Source organism: Schistocerca nitens, chromosome 1 (assembly GCF_023898315.1).
Source record: "Schistocerca nitens isolate TAMUIC-IGC-003100 chromosome 1, iqSchNite1.1, whole genome shotgun sequence".
NCBI lineage: Eukaryota > Metazoa > Arthropoda > Insecta > Orthoptera > Acrididae > Schistocerca > Schistocerca nitens.
Window position 1 is genome coordinate 1300869961 of NC_064614.1, and position 22169 is coordinate 1300892129.

General features: G+C 45.0%; 1 protein-coding gene across 3 annotated transcripts in view; it reads left to right on the plus strand.

Annotated features, from left to right (window-relative positions):
* Window positions 1–22169, plus strand: part of LOC126240013 (calcium-binding protein E63-1) — a 584925-nt gene that overhangs the window by 339015 nt on the left and 223741 nt on the right. Inside the window, exon 1 of one of the 3 annotated variants that reach the window (XM_049947900.1) lies at window positions 5562–5664. The exons of the other annotated variants lie outside the window; for them this stretch is intronic. Within the exon in view, the coding sequence (XP_049803857.1) occupies window positions 5655–5664 (10 nt within the window). The 5' untranslated portion in view covers window positions 5562–5654. Of the gene's footprint in view, window positions 1–5561; window positions 5665–22169 lie in introns of those variants that run through there. 3 annotated transcript variants of the gene reach the window in all.

A 22169-nucleotide genomic window follows, 5' to 3' on the forward strand; every position in this document is an offset into this window, starting at 1 on the left:
AGACCAAAACAAGCAAGGCAAGTCTTTTTTGATGTTCGTGGAATTGTGCATCGGAAATTCGTACCCCCTGGCCAGACTGTGAATCAGCACTTTTACTTGGATGTTTTAAGGCGTCTGCGAGAGGATGTGAGGAGGAAACGCCCGGTACTTTGGCGATCAGGTGACTGGTTTCTGCATCACGACAACGCTCCAGCACACACTATTTGGCATCTCAGAGGTGATCTGTCGTTCCCCACGCTCCGTATTCTCCGGACCTAGCCCCGTGCCACTTTTTCCTATTTCCACGAATGAAAAAAACGCTAAAAGGGGAGCGTTATGACGATGTGGAGGCGGTAAAAACAGCTTCGCAAAGGGCACTGGACAATATGAAACCTGAAGAGTTCCAAACATGCTTCCAACAGTGGGAAAAGAGACTTGACAAGTGCATCGCATGTAATAGAGAGTATTTTGAAGGTGACTGAAGTAATTTTGTAAAAAGGTTTGTCAATAAAATTTTTATGACAACAGTCCGGTTTCTTTTGGGTACCCCCTCGTAGAGAACATTGTTACGGCTGCTGAGGGAGGCGCGGAGACAAAGGTGCGGCCAATGGCAACGCTGGCCGCGGGAGTGGCAACGGGTGGCCTCTTGAAATGAGTGTCCACTCTGCGTGAAGCATCACAGAGCCGCGTGCGGAGGCTCCGATGTGAGCGAACATCGGCACAATGCGTACAGGCCCAACACCTTGTGTCATGGAGTGGCATGCAGTCGGGTACGCAACACCATCACCACCGAATCACATAACCTGCCTTTCGGTTCTTGCGAGGGTACACATGTAAATTGAGTGATCGTAAGACAGTGAAACATTTTGGAAACATTGTAAGGACATGCGGACGGGAAATAAGGAATGAAATAATGAAAGAAACACATTTTAATTTGCGCGCGAGAGGATACCATTTCTTAACTCCGTACCATGTTTACGTTCCAGGTTACAAGCGCTCTGCATCCACGGCCACCTGGAACCGCGCTAGAGGCTGCTCTGCTCCTGCGGGGAACCTCTCAGGTGGCATGTTGGCTGCTTCCCTTCCTACGCTCGCCTCCAACCTCCGACGGGTGCCACTGTCGCGTTTACAAACCCCGTCCTTCAGGCAACCCCACAGCCAGAAAAGGGACTGATTCAGATGTGGTGATATTAGTGCCCACGCAGTCTGGAACAACTGGCAATTTCGAACTTCCGAATCGTGTTGTTCAACCCCGGCGCGAAAAGACGACCTCTCCGTACTCTTTTAATGCGTCGACACTCGCGGAGAGCAGCAGCGCTATTCCTGTTGTTTTGATAGAAGAGCTTTACGTGTACAGATATCATCGTCTTGTCAAGACCCATGTTGACTGTTTGCTTTAGTAATGCATACTGTTGCCTGTGTTTCAAGTCTACGTCAGCCTTCCAGCACCGGCGCCTAACGGCAAGTGTCGGCACTAACAGAACTAACAACGCAAATCCAGCAGCGTGCAGTCCGCACACCATTCGCATAAGGTTGTGTATCCATACGGTAAACAGTTTTCAGTGGCTCACTGCCTCCAGTAGTGAAAGTTGAATTACGACCACCCTGTATCTCCGACTTTTTAAGACACTTAGAGGTCGGACAACATTGGGAATAAAATGTTCCACACTAGCTGTTAAAATACTTTTATTAAAAAGTCGCGAAAGGTTTCGTATCACTCACTGCAGATGCACTTTCAGGTGATCTGTACAAGAAATTGAAACATTAAAGAATTACCACGGTTTCAAAAATAGATATGTCCTGCCATAAAGCGCCGTATATCAGTGAGTGCTCAGTACTCACAGATATTTTTCATTTCTTTAAAGAGTCATAGCGCGGCAAAGTAAATACTAAGATCTAAGTCCCATCGTTCACCGTCAGGATTAAACCAGTAGCGCGCTAAAAGGGGTTGTTATGATTAAACTGTCTAGGATCGCACTTCAGCTTTAAGAGGTAGAAAGCCGAATAAAAGAATTTAAATTTCTGACTGCCATGTAATTATTGGAACGAACTAAAAACACCACATTAGCATGTCTTAACTTGGACAGATAAGTATAACGAAGCGTTGACTCAGTGTGTTACCACGTCGTAGACATCAAAGAAGTGTAAACGGCGCGATCGTAAAGTGTACTGATAGGTCGGTTCTAGGAGCCACGCGTGCGAGGTGACGCAGGCACGCGTCTCGGACCGAACTGGTGCTGTCTGTGATAAGAGGCGTGGCTGTTGGTCATTAAGAATTTCATTTTTAAAAACATTCGTGGTTAATACGGTTAAAACCTTTAAAATACAAGTTAATACATCTCTGAAAAACTTTACTACTAACATCAACTTCTTTGAAAATGTTACATTGTACTATTTTTTAGAACCGTGTAGTTTATAACGTGGCTCGTAATACCGACGTATCAGTACTGTTTACGCTGGCACCTTGCACATTTTCTATGCCCCATAATGTAGAATGCAAGCGTGCAAACGTCTATGCATTGTGTTGTACAGGTACCATTTGCCAGTTTGTGGGATGGTGTTCTATGCCTGTGGCACTTGGTCGTTAAATATAGGGACGGCAATGCTGTTTGTGGATCATGCTGGAGGTGCGTCCTATGATTTCCCATATGTCCTCGATTAGAGACGGATGTGGTTATCGAGCAGGCTCAGACAAAATGTCGACATTCTGTTGAAGATGTTCGGTTACAAGAGCGGTATGTGGGCGAGCGTTATCCTGTTGGAAAACACCAGCTGGAATGCTGTTCACGAATGGTAGCACAACAGGTCGAATCACCAGACTGACGCACAAATTTTGCAGTCGGGGTGCATTGGGTAAGCATAAGCGTCCTCCCGCTGTGATACGAATCGCACCACAGACTCTCGATTGTGCTCCTTCTTATCAACAGATGGCCATCACTCGCACTGATGCAGAACCAGCTTTCATCAGAAAGCACGACAGACCTCCACCCTGCCCTCCAATGAGCTCTTTGTTGACGCCGCCCAAGTCGCAAATGACAGTGGTTTGGTTTCTGGCTCAGAGTTGCCCCTCAAGTAATCGATCTGTAATAGGTCGCTGTATCGCCGTGGCACCAACAGCTGCTCGAATTGCTGCTGCAGATGCATTACACGATGCGGCCGAGCCGTTCGCCGAACATCGTGGACTTTCCTGTCGGTAACGCCATGTGACCGTCCGGAACCCAGTCTTCTTGCGACCGTACATTGTCGTGACCACCGCTGCCAGCACTCACGTACAGTGGCTACATCCTTGCCAAGTCTTTCTGCAATATAGCAGAAGCAATCAATGGAGAGACGTCTACAGACGTTAAAGTAACCTCTGGCGTGCCACAGGGGAGTGTTATCGGACCATTGCTTTTCACAATATATATAAATGACATAGTAGATAGTGTCGGAAGTTCCATGCGGCTTTTCGCGGATGATGCTGTAGTATACAGAGAAGTTGCAGCGTTAGAAAATTGTAGCGAAATGCAGGAAGATCTGCAGCGGATAGGCACTTGATGCAGGGAGTGGCAACTGTCCCTTAACATAGACAAATGTAATGTATTGCGAATACACCGAAAGAAGGATCCTTTATTGTATGATTATATGATAGCGGAACAAACACTGGTAGCAGTTACTTCTGTAAAATATCTGGGAGTATGCGTGCGGAACGATTTGAAGTGGAATGATCATATAAAATTAATTGTTGGTAAGGCGGGTACCAGGTTGAGATTCATTGGGAGAGTGCTTAGAAAATGTAGTCCATCAACAAAGGAGGTGGCTTACAAAACACTCGTTCGACCTATACTTGAGTATTGCTCATCAATGTGGGATCCGTACCAGATCGGGTTGACGGAGGAGATAGAGAAGATCCAAAGAAGAGCGGCGCGTTTCGTCACAGGGTTATTTGGTAACCGTGACAGCGTTACGGAGATGTTTAATACACTCAAGTGGCAGACTCTGCAAGAGAGGCGCTCTGCATCGCGGTGTAGCTTGCTCGCCAGGTTTCGAGAGGGTGCGTTTCTGGATGAGGTATGGAATATATTGCTTCCCCCTACTTATACCTCCCGAGGAGATCACGAATGTAAAATTAGAGAGATTAAGCGCGCACGGAGGCTTTCAGACAGTCGTTCTTCCCGCGAACCATACGCGACTGGAACAGGAAAGGGAGGTAATGACAGTGGCACGTAGGGTGCCCTCCACCACACACCGTTGGGTGGCTTGCGGAGTATAAATGTAGATGTAGATGTAGATGAGGCAACATTCAGCTTCTCATAGCCCTATTACATGACCGCGTTCAAACCGAGGCAGGTGTTGGTAATTGAGTCTTTCTTCACTTAAATGCATTGTTGACAAAACTCTGCTCACCATGTCAAATGTCAAAGGTAAGTAACCTTCACGACCTTTCACAAGCTGCGACATCGTCGCGAAAAAACAGTGACCCGTGTATGTAATAAGTTTGCTTTAATTTAATTCTGTGGTCACAAGCTTTTTGTTAACAGATTAGAGGTTTCGGTCTTTAATGACCATCATCAGATCTGTTTCATAAAGTCCTAATGTACTGCACGATGCCACTATGACTGCAATACATTAGGACTTTGTTTTTATGAAACAGATCTGATGATGGTCATTAAAGACCGAAACCTGTAATCTGTTAACAAAAAGTTTGTGACCATAGACTTAAATTAAAGGAAACCTACCTCACGACCTTTACAGCCCGTATTTGAAGCAAATCTTATTTGCATTCTCATAGTACCGCTACTACCAGCGGCCTTGCCGCAATGGTAACACCGGTTGCCGCCAGATCACGGATGTTAAGCGCTGGAGGTCGCTTTGATGGGTGACCATCCGGTTTGCCGAGTGCTGCGGGGTGCACTCAGCCCTTGTGAGGCAAACTGAGGAGCTACTTGATTGAGAAGTAGCGGCTCCGGTCTCATAAACTGACATACGGCCTGGAGCGGTGTGGTCACCACATGCCCCTCCGTGTGACGACTGTGGGCTGACGATGACACGGTGGCCGGTTAGTATCGTCGGGCCTTCCAAGACCTGTTCGGACGGAGTTTGGTTCAGTAGTGCCACTACTACCGCCACTCTTATGCGACTGGGGGGAATTTAAACAGACGTTATATTTCACCTGTAGAAACATGCCCGCCAACTTTCGTGTATGTCTCACAACTCCTTCTCGGTGTTACGACCTTTTTTCCGCATCAGTCTATGCTGCGGGCAGGTTGCGAGACGGTACTCGCGGACCGTAGCTCGCGAACACTTGTGTACGACAGTGTCTGGACTGTTCGTCTCATTTACTTCGTCCTCCCCTGCTGCCACGCCCTCGTTTGGCCTGAGGGGAAGGTCGGCGGCAACCGTACCGCCAAGGTCGCGCCTGTTAACGTGTGGGACGAAGGGCGACGCCGGGGGCGGACCGCAGGCGTTGTCCCGGCGGCAGAGTCCTCGGAGGCGGTCCTGTCTGCGGCGCCCCAGGGCGGGCGTCGCGCCGCTTCCGCCTCCGCCGCCTCCGCAGCTCCGCGGAGCGTATTGATCGCGCGCGCGCCGCCCAGACGCCGGCCGGATCACCATCAGTCGACGCCCGCCCGCCGACGCCGCCGCAGCTGCCGCCTCCGACGCCGACGCCGCCTCCCACTCGACACTAATAGCTCGCCATGCCGGAAGGTAAGACCAGCGCTTCACAATACCCGCGCTTCTTTGTTGTCGGGTGGCTCACTAGTGGTCCCTCACTGCTTGGTCCGCGGGCATTGTTCTCGGCGTGCCGTCCTCTTACATCGACATGCCGTGGACGGCACCAGAAACACGCACCTGTGGGCATTGCGCTGTGCTTAGTTTCGGAACCAACTATCTATCACTGGTCTGTCAAGTAGCTCTAAGGTAGTGGGGTGACGTCTCTAGCGATTCTATAGAAATCGCGTCCAACATAAAGCCCCACAATGCAATATGAACTAATGTTTACTTTCACAACAAACACAACAGTACGTTGATCAAATAAGCACTATGCTGATAATGTACGAAACAGTACTTTCACCAATTCAACTGCAAAATGTTGTTAAAAACCGGAGTGTGTTGGGAAACACCCCGTCAGCTGCCAAACGAATGTGTTTATTTTACTGCCAGTTCCGACCTACACAGCCATCACTGCACCACAAAAAGTGACCCCAGCATAACGTAAGAGCTTCCAAATAACGATACAAGCGACATGCGCATCTTGCAGTTAGGCAGATTGAGACATCTGACGACAGCACGTAAGTGTTCGGATTGGTGCTGTCTTTTCAAATTACACCCACCACACACATTCGATATCTAAGTTTGTTCCTGTCTTGTGATTCTAAAGTAGAAATTTGAAACCAGATTTGAAGTGTTTTTAACTGGAGGGAGAAAAGTACTTATGACGGATTATACGAAGATAATGCTAAGGTGGTGCTCTGCAGCGTGATGGTGATGTAGTAACTGGGGGCACAACACAGAGACGCACTTACAGCTGTCGGCGTATTTTGCGACGTGGCTCACAAAATACGTCGAGAGCCGACCATCGAAAATATTGTGTTAAATGCTTAGCTCTTCACTTTTACTGACAGTTTAATTCAGTATGTAATAAACTGCATACCTCAACATTTTATTATTATTTATGAAGTTTTCCCAGCGCATTTCCGGGTGTCCAGTTGCTTTCGCTTGGTTTCAGATAGCGAGCGTATCTCAGATCACAGCTCTCGGCAGCTGACATGATGACCCGATCAGTTGACTGAATACTATGCGGAGAAATGAAATCGTCAACACGCCTGTATATGTGGAAATACAACTACCATTCGTCTCGTGGCGATGCTGCTCCAACAAAGCATTAACTTGAAAAATACATGTGTTTACTTTTCCATCTCAGAATATCATTTCCCTGATTCGTATCCAGTGCTTTCTATAATCCGCCAGTACATCAGCGCCTGAGTGTGAAACTAGTAAGTTATTGCACTACCACTGTATAGTCGCTTGGTCACATGACTGGTTTTTACCGACGTAGAGTTCCTCTTTTTTCCACAGTATAGTGTACAGAATTTGCATCCGTATCATATTGTTAGCTCTAACAGCTGCTGGTGTAGTGTGGCGAGACGTTTTGTGTTGTAATGGGTGAGTCTGCGAGTGAGAGGAACACAAAGGCTGCGTGCGGGCTGGTGTCGGGCAGCAAGCTGCTGCTCCCCCCCCCCCCCTCCCCCCCCCCCCGACTCACCTCAGCGGGCTGATGAGCACTGCTCACCAGCACCCCCACGACCACCAAAACGAGCACCACTGCTACTACCACCACCTTTTCTAAAAAATGGTTCAAATGGCTCTGAGCACTATGGGACTTAACATCTGTGGTCATCAGTCCCCTAGAACTTAGAACTACTTAAACCTAACTAACCTAAGGACATCACACACATCCATGCCCGAGGCAGGATTCGAAGCTGCGACCGGAGTGGTCGCGCGGTTCCAGACTGAAACGCCGAGAACCGCTCGGCCACAACGGCCGGCCCACCTTTTCTCCTCATTCCATATAAACCCCAGTGATGGATTTTTTTTTTTTTGCATCAGTAGGATTCGAACCGGATACCACCATGTCGACGAACACCGTTACCGATATCGGCTATTCAGACACGTCTTTGGCATCCCACAGTCAAATGGCGACATGAGGAAACTTCCGTGTCCCAGGAGTAACCGGACCTCCTGTGAACTTCCACAGATGATATGGCACACCTGTTACTTAGCATCATGACTCATTTCCATTACGTGAGAAAGCACGATTTATATGGACAAACAACGATGCACTAGCAACGCGTTATAATGATATATACTAGACTCTGCCGCTCAATAGTTTACGTATGGTTTTGAGACTTGGGGCAGTAACACATCTTCTTTTGTTACTGAGGCAGGAGAGAGACGGGAATGGCTGCTGAAGGTTTCTGGTGTTTCTGCTTCTACCGTACAATATTTGAAGAACAGTTTCCATCTGCTGTTTATTACAATAATAAATATCAGCTGCTGGACAACATTCACAATTTCAATGAACTGAATCTTCCGACGGTATTTGGTAGAACAACATTACAATAAAGAAAAGCGCTAGTTTGCTTTTGTTCTGCATTCCCGAGCCTAATTCCCTTCTAAAAAATAACATCAGAGCTTTAACAAAACTACAATAGCATTAACGCATTCTCTTTCTACAAATTTAATAGATTTTAATTTAAGAGTTTCTGATGTTAAAACAAAAAATGTGCATAAAGCACACTCTTGGAATTTAACAATTTTTAAAGGCACGAACGTAAATTGCAACTGTAAAAGAAGGTGCAAAATTAATACCTCCTGATTTTTACTTTTAAACCATAACCATAAAATGTACTCCTGAAGTTTCTTGATCAGCTGGAGAATTTTTGTAACCTTGAACAGATACACAACATTATTATTATTATATTCCATTAAAATGTTCCAAGTATCAGTTATTATTGGTTTTGCGTCTTGAGCTTACTATAATTTAATTAAAGAGAACTGAACCAGACGTGTTTCGGTTTTATTTATAAAGCGTCTTCTGTGGTTAGTCTGCAAACTGGATACGTACGTTTGTACATTTTTCTTTTTTTTTAGGTTAAAAACAACGTTTTGTTTATAAATTTGGCATGCAAGTTACTTACGGTAACTTTATAAACATGTTTTTTTTAACGTAAAACAAACAAAACTGTAGAAACTTACGTATGCAATTTGCAGAATAATCACGGAAGATGCTTTACAAATAAAAGCGAAACGCGTCTGGTATAATTCTCTTCAATAAAATTCATCGAGTGAGGTGGCCTAGTTGTTAGCGCACTGGACTCGCACTGTGGAGGACGACGGTTCGAAACCGCGTCCGGCCATCCAGATTTAGGTTTTCTGTGATTTCCCTGAATCGCTTCAGGCAAATGCTGGGATGGTTCCTTTGAAAGGGGACGGACGAGTTCCTTCCCCTTCCTACCCTAATCTGATGGATCGATAACCTCTCTGTTTGGTCCCCTCCCCCCAAATCATTCAATTAACCAGTTAAATTGCAGAAAGCTCAAGACGGAAAACCAGTAATAACTGATTTTGACAGCTATTGCGGAAGATGGAAAATGCAAACAAAAGTGTTATGTTCAAAGTGTGATTAACTTACCTGACGGACATCAAGTACTCCGTGTATTCTACAAATATAACTAATATTTAACACCAGCTGCTTTCTGTGCTTTATTCTAGGAGGCAAACGCGCATGAAGAGAATCCCAGCAACAACCGATGCGCAAAAAAAAAAAAAAAAAAAAAAAAAAAAATTAAAAAAGAAATTGAAATTTGTGGTAAGTTCCTATGGGACCAATTAGCTGAGGCCATCGGTCCTTAGGCTTACACTAACTTAAACTAACTTACGCTAAGGACGACACACACAGCCATGCCAGAGAAAGGGCCCGGATCTCCGACGGGGGATCCGCGCGAACCGTGGCAGGGCGCCTGAAACCACGCGGCTACCCGATGTGGCAATGCACAGAAAGAAAGTATTTAAACAGCTCGGACCACAACATCGTTAAGAGGCTGTCTAACCAACAATGCGGCTCTACCTCCGAGGATGTCTCCCGCAGTGGGAGACGAAACGTCAGGGGAGAGTTTTATACTTCGACCAGCCCGGAAGTTTTAAGTGGAGACTTTGACTGTTCGAATCTACAGAAGTTTGTATTGGTGCAGCTGAGAGCAAGTGGCGATTGGGATTTGTACGCCCTGACAAGGCCGGGGCAGCTGTACGTTGCCCCGTTTGCTTCGTGCAGCGATGCAACTTGCAGCTGGCGAGAGGTGTGCGATGGAGGCGAGGCAAAGGCGGCACCCGTGTATCGCTCGCAGGCGCGAAAGAAATGCAAAATCTGACGGTCTAGCGATCAGGCAGACTGGTCGCCATTTACTCTCTACCAGAGCCCTGAAATCACGGCAGATTTCAGTGTGTGACACACCCGTTCGCTGGTCGTACCAAGGACCAATGTGGCTCACTTATACGACAGAGCGCACAAGGATTCCAAATGTAAAGACTCTTAAACCAAAAACGAATGTGATCTCGGCAAACGAGTAGTGCGAGACGTTTGAAGCCACACTGTCGGTACAGTAATAACTTCACCACAGGCTCCCCAGTCTAAACTACACGCAAGTGCAGTCAGTCTCAGGACAGGTTCCAAGCACCAACCACACATGCCAGAGCTTCGACCAGAAGTTGCTTCCAGACCAAAGTCCAGAGCTCGAGTGCCTCGCACCTCTCCCAGATAGAAAAAAGTTCCGTTTTTTCCAAAGTGCACGAACGACGTGGCCTTCATCCCATCTTGAGCCAATCCCAGGGCTTTAGAGGCGCTAAACCTCCCCTACTACACAACAGCACAAACTCATGTCCAACCAGCGCAAGACTTAATAAACCTGGGTCTCTCTAAAAAAAGAAGAAACCGGCAATTACTGGCCTTTTTTTCACCGAGGGAGAAGATGTTTTTCTCCGAAGTCCCATCGCATCCTGCGGTAAGAAGCGAACAGATACAATCTTAAAGACCTCTACCTAAATCGGCTGTGCCTGGGGGCCTGTTAGTGCTAGCTATGAGGTGTAATAAAGATTCTCAGACGCCAGAGTTTCTTATACGACAGGCGAACACGAAAACTTGTGAATTTTTATTAGACGTGGCTGTGCACATAATGCTCGGCTTATGACTCCATTTTGTAGACGTGTTTCTTCAGTCCGTCAGCCCCAGCCCAGCTTTCGACTGGCGCCAGTGTAAGTGTAGCAGCATTGTCCTGCTGGAGACCTGTCTCGATTAGAGGGTGCTCTGTCTGCGCTCTGCGGCTGTTGGCCTGTCTGGCAAGGGTTATCGAGGGATGGGATCGCCGATCCCGGCGAGGTTTTGGGCAAAGAGGGCCGGCCGCACAAGAGAGGAGGAATATTCAGACAACTGGCCAATATTTGAAATGTATGACGCTACTACGTTCAGGGGTCTACGTGGAATAGTTACTCTACAGTTTATCGCCCACATATGCCACGTAAATCTGACATGTTCAAGGAATTATACAACTCCGTTTTTTCGCTCGAAATACAAATCAATACGGGAATGTATTTGTTTGTTTCTTATATACGGTTCCGCGTTAACAGCTTTCCCCCTTACGTGATCTGTTCCCAGCTCTTTAAACCCGATCGACGTTAGTTTGGCTCGAGCTGTGTGTCGCTCAGGAGTCGTTCCAGTGGTTGAGAAGAGAGGAGGGTCACCTCTCTTACCGACGCTGCTGAAGCCCTCGACACCCACTTCTAGCCTTTGCCCTGAATTATGAACTGCAGCTACACCTTGCTTCCGCACCGTCCATTAGATCGCCACCTCGCCATTTGACGGGCTAATGCCGCTCTCATTCCCATTACTGTCATACATTTTACTGTTATTCCAGATACAGTCATCAACAGAAATTGTATTGAGAATATCCCAAATGTGAGTAGAATTTTTGCAGTATACTACCTCTTTGTATCGTTAGTTACGTTAGTCTCTTGTTGTTTCAATAAACTGCGTTTTACGTCGGAATCAGTCCATTGTGAGGCATATGTAACTTCGTACCACGGGACGCTGTAACTAAAGCGAACTCCGTATTGCCACAATAAACCGTAAGACCGTTTCCAGTGTTGAGATGGCTTTATGGGCACGTTACGAAATAATTTGAAAATATGAAGAAAAAAGATTGATGAAATCGTCTTGTTCTTCCTGACCATACACCGTGCCACCACGGAATCTGTATCTTATTTCGGATTTGTCATTGTCATTGTCAGTGGGTAGCCTCATGATGCCGTTTGTGACCTCACCGCTCACCCCCTCCCCCCCCCCCCTGCCCCCTTCGGGACTGAATCTGTGTGTCCCTTCTGTCTGTGTCTGGTTTTATCTGATACGGTAGGGTGAGAACGCTTTCTAAACGTGTACAAGTAAGTGTAACTGAGACAGGACTGGGATACCAGGCCGGTATTCACCTATCGGTTACGGAAACCACCGAAAATCCACATCCAGGCTAGTTGACACACCGACCGTGGTTATTAATCCGGCCGGTGGATTTGTCCCGGCGCCTACACTTGCATCCCAGTATTCTGAAAGGCTGTCCGGGCATGTTTTACTATTAATAAAGAAATAAGTACTGTCATTCTTTTTCCGAAAGTTTAGTTTCCTTACCACACACTATGAGTCGGATGTCACGTGCGAGACGAGGTGTTTATGTTCAGGTCAAGAGAGCCGTGTACACAAATAATTTGGAAACCACGGGTGATGTAACCTATGCCAGGATTTCAAAAAGACATCTTCCTAATAAGCAAACACACGTTTACTTCACTTAGTCTATAACGAATGATAGGGCACAAGTACTTATAAAAACAAAATACTTGTTGGCGTTTATTGTTACCTAAACACAACACCAACAGAATGCAAAAGATACTAAAGCGGTGTCGCCGGCCACAGCGCGATACTCTGCTCACGAGACCACTGTGGTGTCGCCGGCCGTTGACCGCTATGTCGCGCACACCACCACTGTGGTGCCGCCGGACAGCATACCGTTAAAGAAGCCACTCGACAGTGAAGCCTCAGTCGTATGCCAGAGTGGCTGCTTAGTTACTGTGCTGCAGTGTTTTGGGCGTACTATCAAAACTCTAACGTTACTACATGTTTTGACACAGGCCTGACATTTTATCTGTGAGGAGTCATTAGCAGATTACTTCATTTCCCGCCGACGTATCTATGGCTTCAATGATATAGATAGTACGCAAAAATTCAACGAGGGTGAAACAGAAAGCTGTCTTGTCGCGACATTTAATTAGAACCACGTCTATCAAAATGACAACAGTTCATGAAACATGAATGTATTTAGTCTGTACGAAATAAGAAACCGTGAGTCACTAACTCACCTGCTCGTTTGCAGATGTTCCAGAGAATAATTATTTTACTATTCCCTAACAGTGCTAGAGGAAATTACACAATTTAAAAGAGACAGGGATACAGACTGTGTTATTGTGTTTTGATTGAGAATTAAAGCTGAACTTCAGTTTTAAAAAAATGGTTCAAATGGCTCTGAGCACTATGGGACTTAACTTCTGAGGTTATCAGTCTCCCAGAACTTAGAACTACTTAAACCTAACTAACCTAATGACATCACACACATCCATGCCCGAGGCAGGATTCGAACCTGCGACCGTAGCGGTCACGCGGTTCCAGACTGTAGCGCCTAGAACCGATCGTCCACCCCGGCCGGCAACTTCAGTTCAATATTTGACAACACGTATATGTCAGTGTCAATGTTAAACGGCACTGAGGCTACATTTTCTTCTTTTAGCCGTATTACGTAGTCTGCGAATGCATCCATCTGTGCTTTTTGGCGTTGAAAATTAAGTTATAATGCTTTGAAACTGTGTAATGGCATTTCATCTCCTTAGACACTCGAAGATCCCACACATGGGTGTAGACGTCCCGCAGATTATCAGTTTCCTTATATGTCTTTTGGTGCACACGGTCAATGACTTTCACAAGTACATTCATTTCGCTGTGTTCTGGACTGTTCATCAGCCAGATGTAGATAACTTTATAAATATATGAAAACAGCAACAACTTGAGATTCTAGAATGAAATTTTCACTCAACAGCGGAGTGTGCGCTGATATGAAACTCTCTGGCAGATTAAAACTGTGCGTCCGACCGAGACTCGAACTCGGGACCTTTGCCTTTCGCGGGCAAGTGCTCTACCATCTGAGCTACCGAAGCACGACTCTCGCCCGGTCCTCACAGCTTTACCTCTGCCAGTATCTCGTCTCCTACCTTCCAAACTTTACAGAAGCTCTCCTGCGAAACTTGCAGAACTAGCACTCCTGAAAGAAAGGATATTGCGGAGACATGGCTTAGCCACAGCCTTGGGGATGTCTCCAGAATGAGATTTTCACTCTGCAGCGGAGTGTGCGCTGATGTGAAACTTCCTGGCAGATTAAAACTACAGCTTCTGTAAAGTTTGGAAGGTAGGAGACGAGGTACTGGCAGAAGTAAAGCTGTGAGGACGGGGCGTGAGTCGTGCTTGGGAAGGTCAGTCGGAAGAGCACTTTCCCGCGAAAGGCAAAGGTCCCGAGTTCGAGTCTCGGTCCGGCACACAGTTTTAATCTGCCAGGAAGTTTCAACCTGAGATTCTGTTTATGTGGCCAATGACTCAGAATCATTGTAATGGTACGAATCAATTCCATAATTTTATCCAAAAAATTTATCAGTTTCACAATGGCTAGAGTACATCAAAATGAAGAAAGGAATCGAACTGTGGTGATTTGTTTTAGAAAGTTGAGAGAAATATCGACAAAGAGAGATCCCGTAACGCTGCCGACTTCGGGAGACAAAATGTAGTGTTGCCTTGGCTTCCCTGAATGTGCACCGCAAGTATCGCCGAGAAGCGAGAACAGAAACGGACGGCCTTTGCACAAGCTGGCTGCTTTACAGCAACGATACGTGCTTTCCTAGTGCTCCTCGCACGCTATTCGCCCCGTTCGCCGGTTGCGCCCGGAGTCATTATACAAAGTCTGCTGCACTGATAACGTCGGGGGGGCAGGGCGTTATCCGCTCAGGTGATCCACTCCCAGATAAGGCGCGAGGCCGCTTTGTAGTCACGGCGTGGGCCGGAATCTATACGGCGGCAGCGGAGGCAGCAGACAAGCCCCTGTTAAAAGCTACACTTCCTCCCTCAGCTAATCAAGATTTTGAAAAAACCCCTGCCTTAATTACAACTTTCATTAACCTCCACAGTAACTGCACCCGGAAGTTTAATTGGACACAGTTTTCCGTCAAATATACCACGCGAGCGCTTTACTGACGAGTAAATCAGGCGGCTGTTTTTCGCGACAAGGAGGGGAGTAGTAGTTAAGCCGCTGGACTTCATTCCCGAGGCGTGGGTTCAACTTGTGCTGGGGTAAACTGCCGCCAGCACAGCAGGCGGCAAAGAGGTTGCGAGAAGACAGTAGGCGCAAAAGCAACGCGCCTATCAGGGGAGAAGCCTAACAGAGACTCGCAGGCAACGTGCCGCCGCCGCCGTGGACCTGAGGGCCCAGTGAGTCACCGAGTCGAGTCTTCAGTCAGACAGTCACAACAGTGTCAGTCTGTGGCTGCGCACGGCGACCAGAACAGTGTACATGGCGGGACGTGTACTTCACCAGCAGTGAGGCTAACGTGGACTGTTACGGAAGAGCTTGTCTACCTTAAATATAGTAGCTCTCTCTTCATGTTAATAAATAAAGAACCCTGTTAATACATGAATGAAGTTGTCTTATAGAAAGAGGGGACCGGCCACCAAACAGCATCCTATCCCTGCTTCGCATGATACAAGCCTACAGTGACAACGAGACGACACAAAATTGTTCACAGTCCTGCATTTCTGATTTAAATTTTCGGAATCCTTCGGACAAATGGCATGGCTGGAGCTCACCACTGCCCTTGCCAGTTCATCCGATTTAGACTAATGTGACTGAGCTAATTGGAATCTGATACGTCATGACCCAGTTGGGGAAAAATAGACATTTGTCAGGCTAGCGCAGTTATATCTTTCTCTTTGTCTTCTCCTTCTACTTATCCATTAATGGATTTTGGCTACCACTCGGTGCATCTTTATTCTATGAACCATATTATGTAGCAGTTGATCTCCACTTGGAAATCCTGTCCATTGCCAATATTCTATCTAAGCATAATGTTCTTCTTCACCCTTTTCTTTTTTTTACCCTCAGTTTTCCCTCCTGTTATGAACTTTACTAGTATATACGCTGACGTGACAGAAGTCATGGCGATAGCGATACACACATACATAGATAGCGGTGATATCGCGTACACAATCTATAAAATGGCAGTGCATTGGCCGAACTGTCATTTGTACTCAGGCGATTCATGTGATCAGGTTTCCAACATGATTATGGCCACACGACAGGAAGAAACAGACTTTGAACGCGGAATGGCAGTTTGAGCCAGACGCATAGGAAATTCTGTTTCGGAAATCGTTTGGTGTTAGGATGGCGTCAAGAGTCTTCCGAGTGGTCCAAATTTCGGCATTAGTTTGTAACGTCTCCTTAGAAAAATTATGAATTACTGTGCTGGTAAACCTCTTACGTTATTTGATTTTCAAACAGCTGAGCAAAACTGAACATAGATATTTCTCTCTTTACATATTCTGATCATCACTAAACTGAAACACAACATTTTTAGCGCAACGCAGTCTGACTTTTAATAACCCCTACAAAAGAACGGCCCTGATTAACAATAACCTATACCTTTCATGAATCACTTACCTCACGAAAATCTTCGTTACTCGAACTAATGCAATACAGCGAGCGCCAATACTGCCTGCTAAATAAAGGATTCTAACTACTGAAGGTACTAACTACTGATAGGCATAGTTAGCAAATGAAAGATTTTGATAGAGAACAAACAATGTATTTACCTTCAAAAGTCATTATATATATATATATATATATATATATATATATATATATATATATATAGTTCATGACATCCAATATTACAAATTTACTCTTTCTGGCGGACACACGTCCAGATCGTCCGCTCTTAAAATTCTGCCATCTCTCTCCCCACGTCCACCACTGCTGGCGGCTCACTTCCAACTGCGCAACTCTACGCGCTGTTCACATCCAACTGCCCAACACTACAATAGCAAATATTGCAACAATGCCGACCAGCCACAGTCTGGACACAGCACAGTCAGTGATTTTCATACAGAGCGTTACGTGACGTTACCAACATAAAAACCTAAACAGCCTGCTTACAACTTCTCACCGCGGACAATGCAGTGGCCGAGTCTTCAATTAACGACCGAGAGCAGCGGCATTTGCGTACGGTTGCAGTGCTAACAGACAAGCAACACTGCGTGTAATAACCGCAGAAGTCAATGCTGGACGTACGAAGAACGTATCCGTTACGACAGTGCGACGACATTTGGCGTTAATGGTCTGTGACAGCAGACAATCGGCGCCTTTGCTGACACCATGACATCGCCTGCCGCCTGCAGCTCCTCTCCTGGACACGCGACGATATCGGTTGGATCCTAGACGAGTGGAATACCGTGACCTGGTCAGATGAGTCCCGATTTTACTTGGTATGAACTGATGACAGGGTTAATGTGTTACGCAGACTCCACGAAGCCACGGATGCAAGTTGATAACAAGGCACTGTGCAAACTGGTGGTGGTTCCATAATAGTGTAAGCTGTGTTTACATGGAATTGACTGGGTCCTCTGGTCCAATTGAACCGATCATTAACAGGAAATGGTTATCATCGGCTACTTGGAGACTTGCAGCCATTCACACACTTCACGTTCCTAGTCAACGATGGAATTCCGTATGGAAGCCAATGCTGCAAGTCAGAACATTCTGCACAATTCGAGAAAATGATTTGGCCTCCCTGATCGCCCGACACGAATACCATCGAATATTGATCGAGAGATTAGTTGGTACAGAAACTCGCTATTATGGACGGCTAGAGAGGCAGCATGGCTCAATGTTTCTGCAGGGGACTTCCAAAGACTCGTTGAGTCCACGCTGCGTTGAGAAGCTGCAGTGCGACGGGGAAAAGGAGACCCGACACGAATTTAGGAGGCATTCCGTGACTTTTGTCACCTCAGTGTAACAGCTACCTGCTTACGTGACGTCCAGGTTCAGTAAGAAACAAACGATTCTGAGGCTAGTTCATTGATACCTTCGCATTGTTTTTCTTATCTCTCTTCTTCTGCCCATTCGTTATTGCATGTTGGCTACCAAACGGTGCATCTCAAGTCTATGAAACGTAATATGTAGTGATTGATCTCCACTTGGAAACTGTATCCATTGGCAATGCTGTATCCACCCATAGCATTTTTCTTCACTCTTTTCTTCTTTTGCCCTCAATCTTCCCTTGTGTTATCAACTTTACTGGTCTGTATATTTGAAATGTAGTAATGTATGTCCTAATTATGCATTGTGTCTTCTCGCCGTTTGTATACTCTTCGCAGCACTTCGGTGTTAATTATTCTTATTCTTCACTGTATTCCCCAAAATCCCAGTTGGTTAACATGGGTGCACTGCCCCAATAAACCGCCAAAACCCCAATTGGAACGGTTGATTCACTTTAGTTATGTTCAATTCTCTATGATTTGTTTCTTCAGTGCTGTCTATTTTGTTAATACTTAAGCATTCTGCCGTAAATCCATATTTCGGAGGCTTCGATCTTTCTATTTTCATATCTAGTGTGCATCCTTCAGAAATATAGACTAGACGCTAACATCTGAGAAGTCGAATCCTGGGGTTTAGGTCTAGGTTTGCATTTGTGAGGATTTTCTTAAATTTTATTAAAGCGTTTCGGGCGTTCTGTATGCGACATTCTATCTTGAGTCTGATATCCAGTCTTCACAGAGCCACGACGCCGCAAGGTACTTAAACGTGTCTGCGATTAAATCGTAGATTTGCTTTTGTAAAGCAGCCGGGCTCTCGTGTGACGGTCATAAAATGCACCTTTTTAGCATTATTATTGACGCCTATATCGCTGCTGTAACTCTCTGCTATGTTGATTAGTTGTTCAACATCATCTAATCTGTCAGCAGTCAGTGCTGTAACATTAGCGCAGCGAATGTTGTTGATGAGGACTCCGTCAACCTCGAAGCCTTTTTTTATGTCACCAAGTGCTTCCTGAAAACTACTGTACAAATAGAGTACAAACTGAATAACATAGGCCACATAATACATCCTTGTTAAACTCCTCCACCTGTGCTGTCTGATTCCAATATAAATTCTCTATGCAGCGGATGTGTATATCCATCCTTTTGAAAATTTCCATAAGTTTATTATGGGGTATTCTACCGAAGGCTTTTCCATAATCGCCGGCCGCGGTGGTCTCGCGGTTCTAGGCGCGCAGTCCGGAACCGCGCGACTGCTACGGTCGCAGGTTCGAATCCTGCCTCGGGCATGGATGTGTGTGATGTCCTTACGTTAGTTAGGTTTAACTAGTTCTAAGTTCTAGGGGACTGATGACCTAAGATTTTAAGTCCCATAGTGCTCAGAGCCATTTGAACCATTTTTTTCCATAATCAAACAGATGCCAACATTTTTATCCTGCTCATAGGAGCTTTGCACTACAACTTGTAGCGCAACTGTTGCTTCTCTTGTACCTAAACCCAAACTTTGTCTCATGAGTGGATTTCTCGTTTTCATACAACTTTTGGTTGATGACTTTCAGAAGTATTTTCAGAGAGTGGCTCATAAAACTGAGTGTACGATCTTCACGTTTTCACTCTTTCTTATTTTTTGGTATCGGAATGAAAAGTGATAATAGCCATTCGGCAGGATAATGACGTGTAACGTAAATTTTGTTAAACGGTTTCTGTAAAACTCGGATACCTTCTTCAAGCTGTTTAATTAATTTCGTCAGAATTTGATCAGGTACTATTGTTTTATTGGTTTTTGTTTTTCTTATGGCTTTCTCGATTTGCTCTTTCGTAACTGTGTGGCGTTTATGTCACATCGCTGTCCATGTTTACTACATCTTTGTTGGCATGGATGTGTGTGATGTCTTTAGGTTAGTTAGGTTTAAGTAGTTCTAAGTCTAGGGGACTGATGACCTAAGATGTTAAGTCCCATAGTGCTCAGAGCCATTTGAACCATTTCTGTCCATACTCTCGGGCGATGTCAACTATTTGTATTATGGTGTCAACTGTAGCATTCAGAATGTGGCGAGGGAGGACCGCACAGCGTATGCTGTATTCAGACTGGTTGTTATTGTCTCGGTCGAATCGAACGTGCAGTCTTCTTTCACGTTTGCAACCTCTTCTCGCAACGCATTCATGCAGCTGTTATATCACATTGTACGCTTTCCAAGTTTTCCACACCAGTTAAGGTAAGTTAGATCATAAAAAAAATTTTTCACGTATTCGGATTTTTATTCATTATAAAATTTGCAATTTTCCGAATAAAATGATATGTACAGGTATATCACTTATAAACCCACATGGGAAATATTTTATTTTTTAAATACAATCTACACCGGTTGAGAGTGTTAAAATTTTTATGTGCATTGCTATAAGATCTAGTAAAATCGGTAATTTTTATATAGGAGGCTGTGGATTGCTGTGTTATAAAGGTCATGTCCAGAAGAGGATGGGTACCAGCTTGGGGAAGTTGAAACAAAGTTTGAGAGACAAGAAACCTGGACCTGATTCATGGTGCAATCACCGCAATGCGCAGTACTCAAACAGTTCATACAGTCATAAACACATAAAAATCCCATCCCAGCAGCAGTCATGGATATCATAAAACCCATTTACAGAGACCTGGCAAATTCTGAATGACTAAAGAAGTGTCAGCATGCTAAGACTGAAAATCCCAATGAGTCGTTCAGTGATCTTCTATAGACTCACTTACCAAAAAATGTTTTCGTTGGAATGAAAACACTAAGGTGGGGGTCAGTGATGCTGTTATTGCTTTTAATGATAGAAACATTGGTAGGGTGAAAGTGCTACAGGATATGGGAATTAATCCTGGAGCAAACTGCATCAAAGAACTTGAACGGATGGACAGGGTTCGCATTGATGCACCAGAGTATGCAGCACAGGCGGCCACTAAGGAGACCAGAAAGAAGAAAAGAAGGAAAAACTTGGAAAAATATCAAGAGGGCGGGATACAGTATGGTGCAAGGTGCTTCTGAGTGACTAAAAATAAAAAATTAAGCATATATTAAGCGAGTTACAGTCTTTTGAAACTTTAGAAGCCGTTCCTGAAAATTTACATTTTCTGTTGCATTCTTCCCTAAATCTCAGAAACAGCTTCGAGTAGAGTATTCAAATTTCCAGGGAGTAATAACATACATATCCTGAGTCTAATGAATTAAAAGAAGAACATTAAAATTATTTAGGATACGTACAAAAAGAGTACACAAAATGTTAACTGTGTCATTAAAAAATTGTATTTCCGAAAGCGTGGCTGAAATGCATTTATTGCAGTTCAGTAGACTCGCAACATACAGCTTAATGTCTTGTAAAAGTTTGATGTCAATGGCTACGGTGATTCCTGAAATACAGGGAAGCCAAGTCACTAAATTTAACATTCTCGGGACAGGGCGTTCAAACTCCCCTTAATAGATTCTGTCTCCACCGGCGAAGTTTCATTGGAATAAGTTTTCAGTGCGTCTGGTAGAAAGGGCTGCGTCTCAGGGTCGGTTCACTGTAACGAAGCTGCTTTAATTCAAGTCATTTACGTAATCTCTAGTTGCCGTGAGCAGCGCCTAAACTATTGTTTTCCGAAGTCGCAGTACTAACTCCACCACCTAGTCGGCCACGGTCATCCACTTCTTGTTGACCCTGATTGCCGCCTTGGTGCCCGTTACAGGGAGGACACCTTACGTTGTTCAATGAGATACTGAAAGTGGAAAATGAAAGTAAACAAGAAAAGTAGACAAACGAAACACCATTTTACGTGTCCAACTGTCAGGATAAATACTCGTTTGCAACTCTTTGTAATGAAGAAAAAGCTTTGTGTGTCGTATATATTTAAAGATTTACAAAAACGTGAACCTTTATGTTCTGTTACACCGTTGATATTGTCGCATGTGTGCTTTGTATTCTCACTTTTACTGATTTTGCGATACAGAAATAAAATTAATCTCTGTACGCAACATTTATCAAGAAAAAGTTGTAAAACGCGGATGTACTGAATAATGTAATGAGAACAGTCTTGCATTTTTCTTTGTCAGAATGTTTATTGGACTGCATCCAAGAAGACCACATTGACTTGTTCAGCAATCCGTAATGGAAAGAAAATGTGCACTGGACGAGGCTGCTACGGCAAGTCACCTCAGAATATATTTACAACGAGTAAATGTGTTCGGTGTGATTTTTACTAAGTTGTAACAATGTACCAAATGTTGTGACGTGTGTAGGTAGTTTTTAACTTTTATATTACCGAATTATTATTTCAACTTTGGTTTTCTATGCTGCTATTTACCGTTTTAGCATTGAAAAGAAACTTTGAAGAGGGGTTCAACGACGTAACATGTATGAAAATTGACTAGACAGTAACAAGATAACAGCGTCGCAGACCACAGTCCCACACACATCTCTACCACTGTGCCAAATGCGAAGAAACACATAAATGAGGAACAGTTCATGTTTT